A 17,155-nucleotide genomic window follows, 5' to 3' on the forward strand; every position below is an offset into this window, starting at 1 on the left:
ACCACGTGTTTGATTTATGTGTGTTGAACCGCGAATAAATCTAAACCTGACACAAAACACCACTGACGTATCCAAACTAACTTAATTGGGTCTTGTTGAACCTGCTAATCCAAGTTACCATGAATGTAGCATTTAAAAAAAGGACTACGGAAACATTTCAGCAGAAAAACTGACAACTTCCTTCACGTTGGCGTGATTTTAAAGGTTGCTAGGTGGTGTCGGTCTTCGTAAACCAACAGTACCGGATCCGAACCGAGCCTGCGGGATGGCTGGCTTGTCTTTAACTGTCAGACTGTTGTTTGGAGCGCAGGTTGAGTTCAGCAGCAGCCAGGACGATCCGTGCAAAAGGTTAGTGGACTGACAGATGAACTCTTCCACCAGAACAGCAATAATAATAATAATAATAATAATAATAATAATAATAATAATAATAATAATAATAATAATAATGCATGACACTGTGCTGGTTTTCTTTGCAGGTTTCGGTCCCTGCAGTTTGAGTCCAGTTGAAAGTTCAGGATCTTTGTTCAGGTACTTCTCTTGCTGTTTTTATAAATAAACCAGGATTTGAGTAAAGTACTGAAAAATTGTACTCAAGTAATAGTATAACGTAAAAAGATACTGAGAAAATCACCAATCATTTGATATTTAAAAATCCCATCATCAGACTCAAAAAAAAAGATATTTGGGAATCTTGGTATTTTAAAGACTAAAATAACAATTCATTTTACAAAATGACATCAGACAAAAGAAACATTTTCCATCATTTTATAAATATAAAACTTATGAAAATTTTCCAAAAATTTCAGGTGTGTGTCAATATTTGGTGAATTTTTGATTCAGACAAGATTGTTCTTCATTCAGTGAAGAAAGTCCAGAAATTTAACTCAAGTAAGAGTAAAGCAATAAAGTTAAGTATAATTTACAGCATGCCGTAGTTAAAAAAGTCTCCTAAAAGTACATTTTTTTCCAAAAATGACTCCGGTAAACAAAGTTACTACCAACTCTGACATTAGATAATCAGTATTATACCTGAGCCACATGTTTCCTCTTTTTCCTGGGCTGGAAAACAGCTTAAATCAGTTACAAAAACTTCTTTTCAGCAGAAAGTATTAATAAATTGACTTTAAATATGACATTCAAATGTAATAAGATTGAAATAAATCTGCTTGGTCTTTGTTTCTGTTTTGTTTTGTGAAGTTTTTCTGATAAAAATGTTCGGTTCTTCTCAGACAGGAGTCGTTTCTCCAGAGGATAATAATCCGAGGGCTGTTTGGTGGTGAATCCGTTCAGACTCTGCAGGATGTCGCCGAAAGCATCCAGAGCGGCGCTGCAAAAGTGTGGTGGTGATGGCTGGAGCCGGGATCAGCACGCCGAGCGGCATCCCAGACTTCAGGTGCAAATACTCGCCTCTGATTGGTAGACAGGAGCGAACCCGGAAATAAAATCCCGATTTTAATCTCAACTTTTTCACCAGCTGTTGAGTGTGGGAAGTAAATGACAAAGAATTATCAGCTAAAAATTCTAAATATTCACACAGAGACACTTTTTAAATTTTCAGATCTTCAGTAATGACTGGAAAATCCTTACTTTCAAATCTCCAATTATAAACCAGCCTCAACTTTGATTTATTTGTACTTAAAGGAGCATTCACACCAGCCCTGTTTGCTCTGCTTTCATCCAACTCCAGTCCGTTTGTCTAGAACGTTCGTAATCGGACCAAAACAGTGACCTCTGGTCTGCTTATAAGCCTCCATCTGGGTTCGAATGAAGTGAACTCTGGTCCGGTTTGAATGCATATGTGAACGCCAAATGACCAGATACTGCTTCAACAGCAGGAAGTGGATTACAACGTTGAATTACAAATCTGACGCCACTCCATTTTTGTTTACATTTGGTGGAGAAAGTTGCACTCAGAGTCTCCAGAGGTTTTTCTGTTGTTTCCTTTAGTAGTTTTTGGTGCAGCGCCCCCACAGGCCTGGAAGGGAACAGGTTTTCTAATTAGTTTGGTTCATTTGACTCAATCCAGCTTGAAAATGAACTGCAGCTGAAAATGTAGCAAATGTTGCAAATTTGGTTCCCAATAAATCCGAATGTACCGGACTATCAGATGTGAAAACAGCCTAAAAGAAGCTTAAATTGGCAAAGATTTGACTGTAAATGACTAAAAGCAACCAGCGACCTCATTAGGTATATGCATGTAAAATAATGGCTAAATGGATGGATGCCTGAAAGAACTGTTAGTGAGAAACCAGAACATTTTAAATGTCACATTTAAATTAAGGCTATTTACACATATAATTAATAAAAGTGGCCCATTTTTGTTCATTTCTGGACCTGCAGGTCTCCAGGCAGTGGCCTGTATGACAACCTGCAGCAGTACGACCTGTCGTACGCCGAGGCCATCTTCGAGATCGGATTCTTCCATCGAAACCCAAATCCCTTCTTCGCCCTGGCCAAAGAGCTGTACCCGGGTAACTACCAGCCCAACCTGACCCACTACTTTGTCCGTCTGCTTCACCAGAAGGGCCAGCTGCTGCGGATGTACACGCAGAACATCGACGGGCTGGAGAGACGTAGGTACTCCCAAACCTCCCTGCAGTCCAGATGGGCTGTTGTGCTTTAACGTTTGCTCTGCTGTTTGTGGCTCAAGTTGCAGGAGTTCCTCCGGAGATGCTGGTGGAGGCCCACGGCACGTTTGCAACGGCCACCTGCACCTCCTGCCTGCGGAAATATGACGGCGAGGAGCTCAGAGTGAGTCACAAAGTCTTCACTTCACTTTATGAATGTAATGGATTTGACTTAAATGGGACTGAAAATACACCACATTTGGCTAGTTGGGATGAAATTAGCAACATGCTAAAATCTTGCTATTAAGGACTTCTCTGGGAACTTTGTAGCTGGCAGCCATCTTGGTAGGTATGAACCAACGTGCCATGTTTTCAGCCAGAGGTGATGAGCGGGGCCGTCCCTCGCTGTCCCACCTGTAAGGGCGTGGTGAAGCCTGACATCGTGTTTTTTGGGGAGGAACTTCCTCTGAGTTTCTTCAAGTACCTGACAGATTTCCCGCTGGCTGACCTGCTGATCGTCATGGGAACGTCGCTGGAGGTGAGCGTCACAGCAACCAAACATGATGACACTTTGTTTTCTTCGCTCCACATCTTTTAAGAGACATTTGTAAAATGAATTCGACAGACATGATTATTTAGTAAAGCAGCTCCTGAAAGCAGCACAGCACACAGACAACGTTTCATAATATCCATTTCCATCTGTGATTATGCTTAGCTTGCATATATAACATAAGCTGTATATATGGACGATACATTGTCCCAGAAGATTTTGTGATAAACAATATTATTGTTGTTTTGAAAGCATTTTCAAGTAATGGTGTAATAATGCAATGACACTCTCTTATTTAAGTCCTAATGAGAGACTTAAATGTCTTCCATTTAAAATAAGAGACTATTTTAAATGGAAGACATTTAAAATATCCAACATAAATAAGCAAAACAACAGAAACAACATAAAATAAATGAGGAAGTCGTTTGAATTGTCTTTCAAAAACGAAGTGCTAATTGAGGCCAAACTGAAAACGTTAGTCACCCAGTTTTAATCAGCCTGGTTTACTTTATCATGTGATTGATTTATTGATTATTACTTATTGCGGCAGACCAACATATGTAAATATACAATCCTAATCTGCTGTACATTGTTTCAGCATCGGCAGGGCTTTTGGGCGGCCGGTTTCGCGCTGAAAAGCCTCGTTTTCCGCAGGTGGAACCGTTTGCCAGCCTGGCGGGAGCCGTGCGCAGCTCCGTGCCCCGCCTCCTCATCAACCGGACCTGGTGGGGCCTTTCGCCTGGGGGCGGCGGCCTCATGACGTCACTCGGCTGGGTGACGTGGTCAGCGGCGTGAAGGAACTCGTCGACGCTCTGGACTGGGGTCAGGAGCTGGACGCTCTAATGGCGGCCGGAAGTCAGGAAGTTTGATGGTTTTCCTGGGTTTCCGGGTTTGTTCAGGTTTGTTGGTTCTTCAGAAGGAACTGAGCAGAACTCGGTTTGATTGTTTGCTCTCAGTTTTATGAGAAATCAAAGTCTGTGAGGTTCAACAGTGAACGACGGCCGCCGTAGATCATAGAAAAGGAAGAGAAAATTTCCGGCAAAAAACTCAAAAATGTTCAGGTTAATTTTAGAAACTTTCTAGAAAAAACATGAAGATTTCTGAGTTTTAAAAGTCCAACAATTTGCTTGAAAAAATCTAAATTTTTAGATTAATCTTCAGATCTTTGAGGAAAAAATCCTGGGAATTCTTGAGTTTAAGTCGCAAATTTGCAAAAAAAAAAAAAAACCCAAACAAACAGAAGTTTAATCTCAAAAAAACATGGAAATTTCTGAGTTCAAAAGTTGAACATTTTCCTCTTTTGAAATTTCAGATTTTTTGGCTGAAATTGAACATTTTTTTCTGTCTCCAAAGGCGCTAATATGCTGCTGCGTTCTGGTCTCTATTTTACGACCTTCACCATCGTGGTCAGATGAACAAATAAGGTTTTACGTCTTGAATATTTTAGTCATGTTTTAATTTTTAGTTACATCTAAAATTTGTTTCATTTTATTTGATGTTTCTTTCTTCTGGTTTCTTTAAACAAGAAACTTTCAGCTCCGCTAACTGAATATTTGTTTGTGATTATAAAACTGAAATCAAAATGTTTCGGCTCCTTCATCATGGAGAATGTTTGCTTTTTTAAACATTTTGTTATTTATTAAGTCAGATGCATGTAATTTTGACATTTTTAAGCTACTACTGGTTATTGTTTTGCAATATATGTCATTGGCTTAAAAGAATAAATCTGCCAATATCACTGAATAAAACTTTGATGCCATTAAAATGAATTATTTTATCACTATTTATTTATTTAATTTTTCTATTTATTTATAATTGTCTTCCCCTTGTTTCTAAATTTAATTCAGTATTTTCCTTTTTTATTCATTTAATTTTGGTCTCCAGAAATTTCATTTGCACAGTTTTACTCATATTTCTGTATGGAATACCAAAAGTGTCAAAGTGTAATAAATGTTTAGTTTTAGATTTTATATGTTCATTTCTTTATTAAACAAGTGCATCCATAATTTTTTAACTGTCAATCAAAAAGTATTTCATTCTATGTTAACATTAAAATGATTTTAGTATTTGCACTATGACATGATTAATCTCTAAAGCAAAGTGTAGCATGTATTTAACTGGCCTTTGAAGAAGCAAATAAGTAGCAATAAGTCTCAAAATTTGGTTTACAAATATTTTTAAAAAGAGATTCTGAAGAAATTTGACTAATTTATCCAACTTTTGTTCTTATAATCTAATAAAACTCATTAAAAGTGTTAAAACCAGAGATATGTTGTGAATTAATTTTCCATAAATGGAAATCAAACAGGAAAGTTCACAGCGGCCAGCAGAGGGCGCCAGAGTGCAGCTGAAACAGACGGAACCCAGCGGAACCGAAAAGGAAAAACAATAAATGACCAGATTTATGAAAATAAAAGCAGAACTTATATTTACTGGAATAACCGCAGATCTGGATTGTCAGAAAAGAAGACAGAAAAATATAAATTGTTCCCATTGGTGCGTTGATGTGGTGACGTTTTATATCTTTAATCAGAATTTACAGAGTAAGATATGACTGCAGACCATAGCAGATAGAAAACTACATTTCTGCCAAAAAAAAACAGACATTTTAAAAAGTTGAAAATTTTCGACTTCAAATGTTGTTTTTTTCTTGCTAATTTTTTGAATTTTGAAATTTATATTTGCACCTTTCCCTGGATACTCGACCCACTGAGTAAACCACAGACACTCACCTGCAGGCTTTGTTAAAGTTTATAAATTCACTTTGTCTCTACTTTTTGTCATTTTTAGATATTAAATGATTGATAAGTATAAATTATGCAGTGGTTGAGAAGCTTTTCTATAAAAACTTGACGAATACAATAAATATGTTTGAATGGAAGCCGATCAATCAAACAGACCACCCATGTACTAATTTATTTCTTTTTTGTTTTTATTGTTTAATGTTCCAGCATTAACACAATTGCGAAGCTCTGATTTCCATTTCATTTTGTTGCCATGGTGATGGGTCCATTACCAGAAATCCTGCAGAGAAACAAAAGAGCCCTCACCTTTTTAAACCTTCATTGTGAAGGAATACTGTGCATTAATTCAGCTGTTATTTAAACTGGACTGGTGGGAAAGACATGCAGTAAAGTAGAAGAGCAGCTCACTCCTCCTCAGGCTTCATTTATTCAAACAAAAAGGTAAAATTGAAACAGTTTTACACCAAATTTACTGGTATTAAGCTTAAACCAATGATGGAGTGTTAGGGCTACACTGAGAAATAAAACCTAAAATTACAATAATCAAGTTAGGTGGACCGGAGTTCATTTTTTGGTTTGATTAATTATTCACACCTCACCAAACTTTCCACACATACACACCGGTATTTGGTTAAAGTGGACTAAACATGGCGGGTGTGAACACACCTTCAGTTCTCCTGCTGAATATTTCACCTTAAAACCCAACAAATGGATTATGCAACACATTTTTAAATAGTTGTTGATTTTAGTTCAAACCACAGCTGTTCTAACTTCCTGCAACCTCTAGCTGGACTGCAGACAGAATGGATTTACATTTAAATTGGCTTTAGGTGCCAATAGGGGGCGTTGCAGCTCAGTAACATCCCTTCATCCTTTGTGAACAGATTTAAATGAGTAGAAGTGACTGTGAAGTTTCTAATAAATTTGTTGTCATCTGTAATATAATAATAATAATAATAATAATAATAATAATAATAAAATAAAATAATAATAATAATAAATACATTAAATCTAATACTCTGGGATTGGGATAAACGGCAGAGATCTAAATGTATCTTTTATTTGAACCTGAACAGGTTGTCAGACTCTGAGTTCTGTCGGGTTTTTCTGATCTGTGTTGCAGGTCATTACAGATCCGACAGACTCCTACAGATTCTTAAATCAAATCCTTGTTACCTGATTTGTCTTCCCATCTGGAGCAAAATGCATTTCAAGGTGCTGCTTTGAAAATAACAAGTAATGTAGTTTTTGTGAAACCTTTTCTGTCTGTGTTCATGTTCTTCTCAGAGAAAAACTTTAAAGCATTTTGGTTATTATTCGTCATCTGTCTCACTTTGCACATGGTTTGTTTTTGATTGAGATGAGCTGTTTATCATCATTAGTTTTAGATGAGAATATGTTTTATTCTTGGTTTTGTTACTGCTTCTGAAAAAACACACCCAACCACTTTTTGGCAATAATTTTATGTTTTTTGGTGTCTGGAAAACGAGCTGTTTCAAAAACTTCCAGAACGGAACAGTAGGCACTGCCTGTCACCATGGTGACAGGCACTGCCTGTCACCATGGTGTGGAAGTCTGCCTGTTGCCTAGCAACCCCTGTGGAAGTCTGCCTGTTGCCTAGCAACCCAAGCGAAACGCCACCCATGTTCAGTCAGCTGATAGCGCTGTACAATGGCTGCTGGCTCCCATAATCTTATAACTTTTTGCCACATGACATTTCGTCTAATATCTATTTTTGCAACATTACGACGTTTTTCTCACAACGATCTCATAATATTTGTTGTGTAACTTTGTTCTTGTAACATTATATTAATCTCAAAATATTCTGAGTTTTTATTTGTGTTATTACACATTTATTGTAATATTTTTGACTATTTGTTATATGACTTTATTCTTGTAATTTATTTTTCTTTGCCTGGCACTAACAGAAGTTGTAACAAAAATAATTTATGTGTTTTTGTTTATTTTTTGACAGGCCTTTCTGGGCTTCCATAGGATTTTCCTGATTTATTTTGTTGCCCAGCAGCAGAATCCAGCTGTGAACTATATTCTGGATAATAAAACTTTTCCTCTGCCTTAAGGTCTAAAACATATTCTGAGATGTGTTTTTGAGAAATAAGGTTTTTCAAGTGAGGACATTTCACAAGTCAGAACGACTCAGGTGCAGAACTATTTAAATCTAAAGGAATAAATCGCAAAGAAAAGTCTAGTTTCTGACCTCAGACTCTCTGTTTCTGCCTCGTCCTGCTGACGGAGCAAACATAAAGACATTCAGAGCTGAAAAGGTGTCCAGCATCTCCATTTATTGCCTCTCCAGCTCTGCCATTTATATCCTGCTCACAGGAAGTCATTCGTCCACTGAGCAAATTTAGCATCATGTAATGATGCATGAAACACCAGAAACAGCCGACTGCTGTCTGCTCACCAATCAGTCACCGTCTGAAGTATTCGGCTGCGACAGATGGAGGTTAGAGGAGACTCAGGCGGTGAGGTTATTCTTCATGTATCTAACAGAAAATGCTCTCTGGATGTGAAGAGAATCACCAGTTTGGGCCGTTGCCAGTGGTTAAGGCGTTATAACAGGAAGTCAAATTTCTTTAGTCATGTTTGACATATTTAGCATTTTTATAGCAACTGATGGTAACAGTTACTTGATTGTGATGTGAATTTCCACTATGTGACTGGAGAACCCATAACACCTTTAAAAGCTGTTTGATTCAGTTAAGAGATTAAAAACTGGACGCTGCCTCACCTCGATTAGTTCTGGTTCTGGTTACAATGACGTCGTTTTTCCAGATAAACAACTCTGGAACAAAGTTGAGTTCACATATGTTGGTGTTTTGTTGAGGGTCCGTTTCTCCTCTCTGGTCCATTTCTGACGTCTTCTCTAACCTTCCTGCTGCAGGACTGCAGCAGAGACATTTCTGCTTAATATTTAATAGCACCCGTGTGCGTCCTCTGGTGTCCAATTTGCAGGTCTCAGCTGGGTTTCTATTCAGAACTCGTCTCATTTAATGTAACATCTATCAAAAAGCATCGCTGTTGGTGAACCAGACTGCTCTCAGTTCCTTCATAAGCTTCAAGTATTTCAGTTTTCTCTCACAGAAATAAAAATCTGCTCTTGTGTGTTGTCAAAAACTTGCTACACCTAAAAAAATACCAAAGTATGAAAAAACTGCTGCTGTAACTAATGAAAACTAGCAAACACATGATAAATGTCACCAAACTGAAGCAGAAAAACAAAACAAAAACTTCCAGAGCAGAACATGTGAAATCAGGAGGCGCTGCCCGTTACCTAGATACCGTTACCTAGATACCGTTACCTAGATACCGTTACCTAGATACCGTTACCTAGATACCGTTACCTAGATACCGCAACGGAACTCTGCCTGTTACCTAGCAACAGGCAGCAACCTAGCAACATTTTCAACACGATAATCACAGAATCGGTTCGATTAATCGGTTCGATTAATCGGTTCGATTAATCGGTTCGATTAATCGGTTCGATTCCGGACAACATTTAGATTTTCTGCTGCTGTGATTCTCTTTCATGCAAAACTTAGCATCCTAGCACTTTAGCATTAGCTTCTGCTAAACACCATGTTGGTGTTGCACTTCAGTACAACAGACCAGAGCCAGGCAAACAACACATAAAATTACAAAAAATATCAACTATACAGTGTAAATAATACGAGAATAAAGTCATAATATTATGAGAATAAAGTTGAAACAAAACTGAAGTGTAAATAATATGAAGTGGAACAATAAAAAAAAAACTAGGTCAAAATATTACAAGCATTTAGTTGTAATATGAGAATAAAGTAATACAATTTCACAATATTCTCATCATATCACAACTTTATTCTCATTTTAACTTTATTATTGTAATATGACTTCATTATTGTTTTATTCACACTTTATTTTCATTTTATTTTTAAACATTTTCTTAGCGTGGCCCCAATACTTTGTTGTACTTCAGCGTTAGCAGAACTGAAGTTTATGGTTAGTGCTTTAGCATTAGCGCAGCTAGCTTCTCGGCTATTGCATAATCTTTCCAGGTCTGCTATGTTCTTCAGCCTCTTTATGAATCTTCTTCTGCAGGAGATGCAGCTACAGGCGGCGGACAGCAAAGATCTGAACTGGTCAAATAAATCTTTATTTCAGGCTAAACAACGTCCGTTTGTATTTTACATAACATCCATAAAAACCTCAAATGAAATCAGAACTCTTAATAAAATGTTCTTCCTCTTCTTTCCAGTTCGGCTCGCGAACGTCCCAGTCTGAGGTCAGGAACCCGAACCCGCTGTGGTGTTTCAGTCTGTGGAGGCAGCAAGCCGCTGGCAGCAGCCGCTATCAGCAGCAGCTGCGGAAACATTTCTTGAAGAACTTCTTGAACTCCGTGTTGAACATGGTGTAGATGATGGGGTTGAGGGCGCTGTTGACGTAGCCCAGCCAGGTGACGGTGCTCATCAGCGCGTCGGGGATGTCGCACGTCAGGCACAACGCTCGCATCGTGTGCACCACGAAGAACGGCGTCCAGCAGAACAGGAAGCAGCCTGCAAGACGAAGAGGAGAACCGCAGGTTAAGAGAAACTAATGGGTCTGAATTTACAGATGAGATGATTAACATTAGAGCCAGGCAAAGAAAATAAAGAAATGAGAATAAAAGTATTATAAAGACATAACATATGACAGTGTTTGACTTCATTCCCATAATTTTATGACCTTGATTTCAAATTAGTATGACTTAAATCTTGCATTAATTTAGCTTTATTCTCTTTATTTTTTATTTTATTTTTTGTATTATTTTGTTCTCATACAACTTTATTCTTGTAATATTACAGTTTCATTTGTATTATTATTTTGACTTTATTCTTGTATTACTTTGACTTTAGGCTTGAAATATTATGACTTTATTCTTTTTTTTTTTTTACTGCATTCCCATATGAATTTATTTTTTGTAATTTTATAACTTTATTCTCTTAATTCAAATTTATTGTGTTTTTTCATTTCTTTATTCTTGTCTGATTTTATTTTTTGTAATTTTAGTGTTTAGTTTTTTAGTTGCATGGGCCAAAACAGTCGAATTTGAGGCCCATCAATTCGGCAGCAGAATGATGGACCAGGCTGGATTATATTATATAGATGATATTATATAGAACAATAATATCATCAAGTCAACGAGAGAAAAAATGAAATAAGAAAAGAAAGAATGTTGCAGTGGCCTAGTCAAAGTCCAGACCTTACTGTGTAGAAACAGAGTAACTACAGCATGATGTGAGGAATCGAGAGTCAGACAGAAAACATCTACTTTGTTTCAGTTAAACTGATTTTGTCACTCATTATTCTGGAGAGTTTAATGTTGTACAACCGAATGTAATTAAACCAAAGTTGAATTAAAATCTGCTTCGTTGCATCCAGTTATGTTTATTTTGAATGTAAAACAGAACATTTTATTTTGCTTCTCAGCATGATGAGGAATAAATGGCGTCTGTTGCTGAAACCAGCCGCTGACTGGATCTCAGTCTGAGTTTAACATCATGTGTTGTGTGATAATTGGATTGCAGGCTTTAAGCTGTGACAGCGCTGCATGAGGAGCTACGGTTGGTCAGGAGCGCCGCTTTTATCCCGGGACTCAGGATGACCCGCAGGAAGGTCGACCTCCTCGCCTAAGAGCTCTGATCAGTCTGCAGGAAGATTCACAAACCAAGTGAGGTTATTTAGGGTCATCAGTGGCCTGTATGCTAGTGGCTACGGGAAGTTGGTGTCTGGTTCACATCTTTAGTTGGCGCTAAATTAAAGGACTAATTTGCATTTAAATGTTCTGAACCTTGTTTGGACACCATGGGCTTTTCCACCTGACTTCATTCGATTGAAACCAAAGTTTTAACATTTATTCCACTTCCAGCTGATGTGGTTCTCTTCCTCCCTGCTTCAGTGGTTCTTGGTGCAGCGCCCCCACAGGTGAGGAGGGGAACAGGTTTTTTAAAGGGTTTCATTGGTGTGAAAGAGAACTGCATCAGATTAAAATGTAACTAATGTTGCAACTTTGGTCCCCAATCAAATCAAATCTAGTATATCATTAGGGTGAAATAATCCTTAGCTTAAGAGCAAACATTAACAGATTGAAAAATTAACCACAGATGAAGGGAAACTGACAGAGCCGCCCCACGTTGGGCACCATAATGTTGGGAGTGATCAGTGGCATAACTATTGCAATAAAATCACCAAACAGCACTCCACATTTCTGCTCTAATCAGGCAGATTATCAAACCCCCGGACTATCAGGAGAAAACACCCCAAGGGAGAGATTGAGTCATAATCTGGACTTGGGGAGCCATTATTAGTCTCCAGAGGGACCACAATACTATAAATACTCCAACTGCCTCATCCAACAGGTCACAAATTACACAATAATATTTCAAGCAGTTGTCATTAAATTCTGGTTTTCCATCATTTTTTACTCACCTACTACAACCGGACCCTCATAGCTTTCCGTTCCCTGCTGTTGATCTTCGCCCTCTTCTTGACTTGCTGCTGGTTGAATCTCACTGTTGGCACTGAGTTTTCCCGGTACTGCCGTGGATAAGGAATCTCCTGCTGGATGTAGTCGCCTGAGTCGTCCAGGCGACACTGGGCCAGATCTCTCTCTATGATCCTGGGCAGCGGCATGGGCAGCGCCCCGGGGATGGTGCCCATCATCGGGGGCAGGGCGCCGCCGACGCTGCTCCGCTGCAGCTTCCGGCACGCCTCGATGCTGCTGCGCAGCTTGGCCTTCCGCGCCTCCTCCCACCGCTTCAGACCTCGAAAAATCCCAAAGTAGAGCAGCACCATGATGGGGCAGGGGATGAAGAAGGAGCAGACGGACGAGTACACCACGTAGTTGTTGTCCTCCAGTTTACACTCTCTGGGGTTGCGGTTCGGCACGTTGTTGATGCCGAAGATGACGGGCGAGGCGACGGCCAAGGCCAGCAGCCAGGTGGCGGACAGCAGGACGATCTGCCGGTAGTCCACGTGTTTACGGTTGTAATTCAGCGGTATGGACACCGCAATGAACCTGGGAAAGAAACAGGAGCTACATGACGATTGGTTTTCTCTCAGGTTCTAAAACAAAGAAAAACTTTGATTATTTTGAACAAAATTAGGACCAAAAGCTACAGCATAATGAAAAAGACTCGGTGTAGTAAGAGACAGTAAGAGAACGTCTTCATGAATCAACAGGTTATTTCTATACATTGGCAGCAGGAAATGTCCTTATAATGTAGCAGCTAGCTTAGCAGAAAATGTTGGTAGTTTACATTAATTTTGTTTCAAAGACACCAAATTAATGTACAGTCGCTGAAATCTGATGCCACTGCACTTTGTTTCTTTAAATTTAATAAAAAAGGAAGTTGCCCTCAATATCTTCTTCATGTTGTTTCCTTCAGTGGTCTTTGGTGCAGCGCCCCCACAGGCGAGGAGGGAATTTAACTAGTTTGGATCGTTTGACACCAAAGAAAACCCGCAGTAGCTCAAATTAGGCCTGCAGCAATTAGCAATACATCAATTAATCGTGGGGTAAATTAAGACGAATTCAATAATTTCCACTTGAATAATTTTCTTCTCTCCTTTTGACAAAATCTGATGACAAAAGTCTTCAGTCGGTTCCTTTGGTCTCAACCAGCCCTTATTTTGAAGGATGGTTTTGTTTACAGAGACTCCATAATTCATTTTATTTCTTGTTTTATTTGCACATTTAAGATGTTTCCAGTTCCAGTGTTAAATGTTCACTACAATGTAAAGTTTATTGAGCTTTCAGAATGTCTTCTTGGACTGTTATTACCATGATTTCACTTGAAAATGGTCTCAAAACAGCAATGTTAGAATTTCCTGCAGTGACGTGAAACAATTTATCTTGGTCAAAATCTGAAAATGTAACAACTGTTGCCAAACATACTGAGTCTGTCAGTGAAATTACAGCAGCGTCATTACCGGAACATCTGACAGGTGAAGATTTATTCCTTCTTAAAGTTTGACATGAACTCAGTCAGTAAAACGTTTTTTGTTTGGTAATTAGCAGAACGCGGAGTTAAAAACCTTGAATGACTGGAAAAGTGTCTAAAACCCAAACAGATCCAGTAGAACCAGTGATCTGGACCACAGTAAGGGGAAACCCACCGGTCCACGCTGATGGCACACAGGTTGAAGATCGACGCAGTACATAGCATCACGTCCATGGTCATCAGACCGTCACATATCGTCATGTTCAGGGTCCAAACTCCACCCTGGAACTGCTCCAGAACACACACACACACACACACACACACACACACACACACACACACACACACACACACACACACACACACACACACACACACACACACACACACACACACACACACACAACGCATCATTAGCTGACCCAAATCCCAGTGAGAAAAATGTGTAATCCAGAACACAAACATTCAGGCCCCGCCCACTTTCCCCCTGGCGTCTGCAGGTGAGCGCACGCTGGCGTCTCTAGTCCAGGAACCGCATGGCGGCGGTGAGACGCCTCACTGCGAGGTCAGAAGATCAAAACCTGGGCTCTATAACGGAGACTTACAGGTATATGCTTATGACCCCCACACCACCAGGGGCGACCATGGGCATCAAGCCAGCAGGATTGAAATATATGTAAAATATTATTTATATTTAAAATCAGCTGATTTTATGTATGTACTTTCATGTATGGGACACTTAATTTTAAAATAAATAATATTTTGACATTTGTTACACACATAAGGTTGAAATAGCTGTAATAAATCTGTCAGGGTGTAAGCTAATTACAAATGATGCTAATGATAGAAGCTTAGTAATGATAAAGCATCATACAGGGGGCCTGAAATAAAACTCTGTTTTGGGCCCCAAAAAGGCTTGGACAGGCCCTGCTGACAGTGAGATTACACCTGGATAACCTGGAAAATGTGAATGATAGCAGGGAAGCTCCCGTGTTCCTCTGTTATTGATTCATGTTGATAATCTCCATCAAGAAGTCTAGAATCATCTGCAGGTGTTTGCATCTAAAACAGCAGATCTATTTTCTGTTTTATGAATGCATTTCGGTTTATTTTGTATTTCTGCAGCGTTTTTGCCTGGAAATGGACTCCCAATGGGTAGGTCTGTTATTTTGCAGCATTTCTGCCTCATTTCACAATTTGAATCCATTTGTATATTTTGGATCACTGTCCAGTCCACACATCCCTCATTTGTCTATAATTTTGTGACTTTGTAGTCTTATCATGTGATCTACAACAATAATATCTGCAACACAAAGACACCAATAGGAAAAGACTTTTAATGTGAAGGAGCTTTTTTATGCTCCAAACTCTGAGCTTTAGATTTTTAAGTGGGTTTTTCTTTTCACATATTTATTGAAAAAGGTTGTGAATCAGGTCTCCTTTTAATTAAAATAAAATAAATAAAATAGCTAGGTGTTTTGTCTGTAGCAAAGTTTGCCACCAGCTATAAAAACTGTGGATTTCTTGTGTTTTTATTTCCATAACTTAATAAACTTATTTTTGCATTTCTAAAATTGCTTGTTTTTAACAGTTTTAAGTACTAACATTTATTTTTAATCAAGTTATAATGAAACAATAAGTAGTTGTTGTTTTTTAAATGCAGTGTAAAAAAGAAAGTAAAGAGCTCAAACATTTTCATGCAGTGAAGCTGGTCAGGATGGATGGAGATAAATCCAGAACAATCCTGGAAGAAAACCGGATAGAGGTTGCAGAAGACCTGAGCTGGGGTCAAAGGTCACTAGCCTTGGCACACCCCCATAATAACAATTATAATTGATGCTAACAATTTAGCTCATATCAACATCAGTTTGTAGAAAACTTTGGCTTTCTTTTAAATATATTTAGATAATTAAGATAAAACGTGTTAGTTAATAAGTAGTGGAAATCACCATTTTCTAATTTTCATACAATATTTTTTATGAACACATCTTTTAGCCAGCAAGCTAACAAGTTAGCGAGCTAGCTGACAAGTTAACCAGCTAGCTAATGAGTTAGCCAGCTATATAATGAGAGCCAGCTAGCTAATAAACAAGTTAGCTAGCTAATAAGTAAGCTAGCTCGCTAGCAAGTTAGCTAGCTAGCTAACAATATGTGCATCTAGATTTTGTAATTTCTGGTTTGTAGAAAACTGTTGTTTGTTTACTTTTAAACTCAAAAGTACAAAATTTGCTAGAAAAAAATACATTTCTAAGTTGAAAAAGTTGAAAATATTTGTGCAAAGAAAATCTGAAAATTTGAGATTAATCTGAAAAATGTTCTATAAAAACGTTAACATTTTCTGAGCTCAAAAAGTAGAAATTATCAAGAAAAAATCAGAAATTTTGAAATTAAGCTGAAAATGTTTCTAGAAAAAATTTCTGAGTTCTAACAGAAAAACTGCATGGACTTTTGGAGCTCAGACATTTCCATGATTTTTTTACTCCACCTCGAAGAACTTTGCTTTGAGACAAACTTGCTGCCAGTCGAACTGTTTTTAAGTTGTACAGCAATTTATTTAGAGGCAACAGAGTGAAGAGGCACTCACAATAAATTAAAAAAACAGAAACCTCACCTCTGCGTAAACGAAAAGCGGCAGAACCAGAACCGCCAGCAGCAAATCCGCAAACGCCAGACTCACTATGAAGTAGTTGGTTGTAGTTTTCAGAGCCTTTTCCAAGTAAACACTGAGGCAGACCAGCACGTTTCCAGCAGTGACGGTGATGATCAGTAAAATCCCGAATATGAGCGCCGGAAAGTTGTAGTGCGCGACCGGAGCCGCCGGCAGCGACTCGTTGATCAGATCCGAGAAGTTGTCCGCCATGGTCCCCGGCGGTGGCAGACGGAGGGGCCCCCAGGTCTCTCCGGTGGGGTTTTCATCGATGAAGCAGAAACCCGGCAGCTACGCAGTGAACGGCGGCTTTCCAAGCCAGTTCCTCCGGCGCGCAACGCTCTCCGTGCGCAAAAACCTCCGCGCCGCAGACTTCATCCGATCGCAGTTTCCACTTTCTTCCACTGTCGTTGATCCCGACAGATTCCTGCAGGATCTGTTTCCTCCCGTCGTCCTGCAACCTGCTCATGCAGAAACAATTTAGCGAATCAGAAGCCAAGAGCAAATCCGTGCGCGTAAATCTTCTTACCGCGGCTCTGCTCGGGTGTGTGTGACCAATCTGCGCAGGGTGACGAATCAGCTTCACAACAATAAAAAAGTCTAGACGACTGACAGGAGACTTAATAGTTTATTAAAGAATTAATCTAATTATAGCAGATGAA

General features: G+C 38.9%; 2 protein-coding genes across 2 annotated transcripts; one reads left to right on the plus strand and one right to left on the minus strand.

The window, feature by feature from the left end:
- Window positions 1-155: 155 nt before the first annotated feature.
- LOC129356384 (NAD-dependent protein deacetylase sirtuin-3, mitochondrial-like) lies at window positions 156-4,889 on the plus strand. The gene is given in 10 exon segments (XM_055025978.1): window positions 156-291; window positions 293-348; window positions 480-531; window positions 1,233-1,318; window positions 1,321-1,396; window positions 2,344-2,576; window positions 2,654-2,754; window positions 2,947-3,108; window positions 3,775-3,835; window positions 3,838-4,889. Coding segments are annotated over 10 exon segments (1,005 nt in total). The 5' UTR covers window positions 156-265; the 3' UTR covers window positions 3,990-4,889.
- A 5,148-nt stretch (window positions 4,890-10,037) lies between these two features.
- On the minus strand, window positions 10,038-16,939 carry LOC129356386 (D(4) dopamine receptor-like). Its single transcript, XM_055025980.1, is given in 4 exon segments — window positions 10,038-10,420; window positions 12,329-12,921; window positions 14,022-14,134; window positions 16,458-16,939. Coding segments are annotated over 4 exon segments (1,158 nt in total). The 5' UTR covers window positions 16,707-16,939; the 3' UTR covers window positions 10,038-10,217.
- Between the last annotated feature and the right edge of the window lie 216 nt (window positions 16,940-17,155).

The sequence above is a fragment of the Poeciliopsis prolifica genome, unplaced genomic scaffold (assembly GCF_027474105.1).
Source record: "Poeciliopsis prolifica strain line A6 unplaced genomic scaffold, Auburn_PproV2 SCAFFOLD169, whole genome shotgun sequence".
NCBI lineage: Eukaryota > Metazoa > Chordata > Actinopteri > Cyprinodontiformes > Poeciliidae > Poeciliopsis > Poeciliopsis prolifica.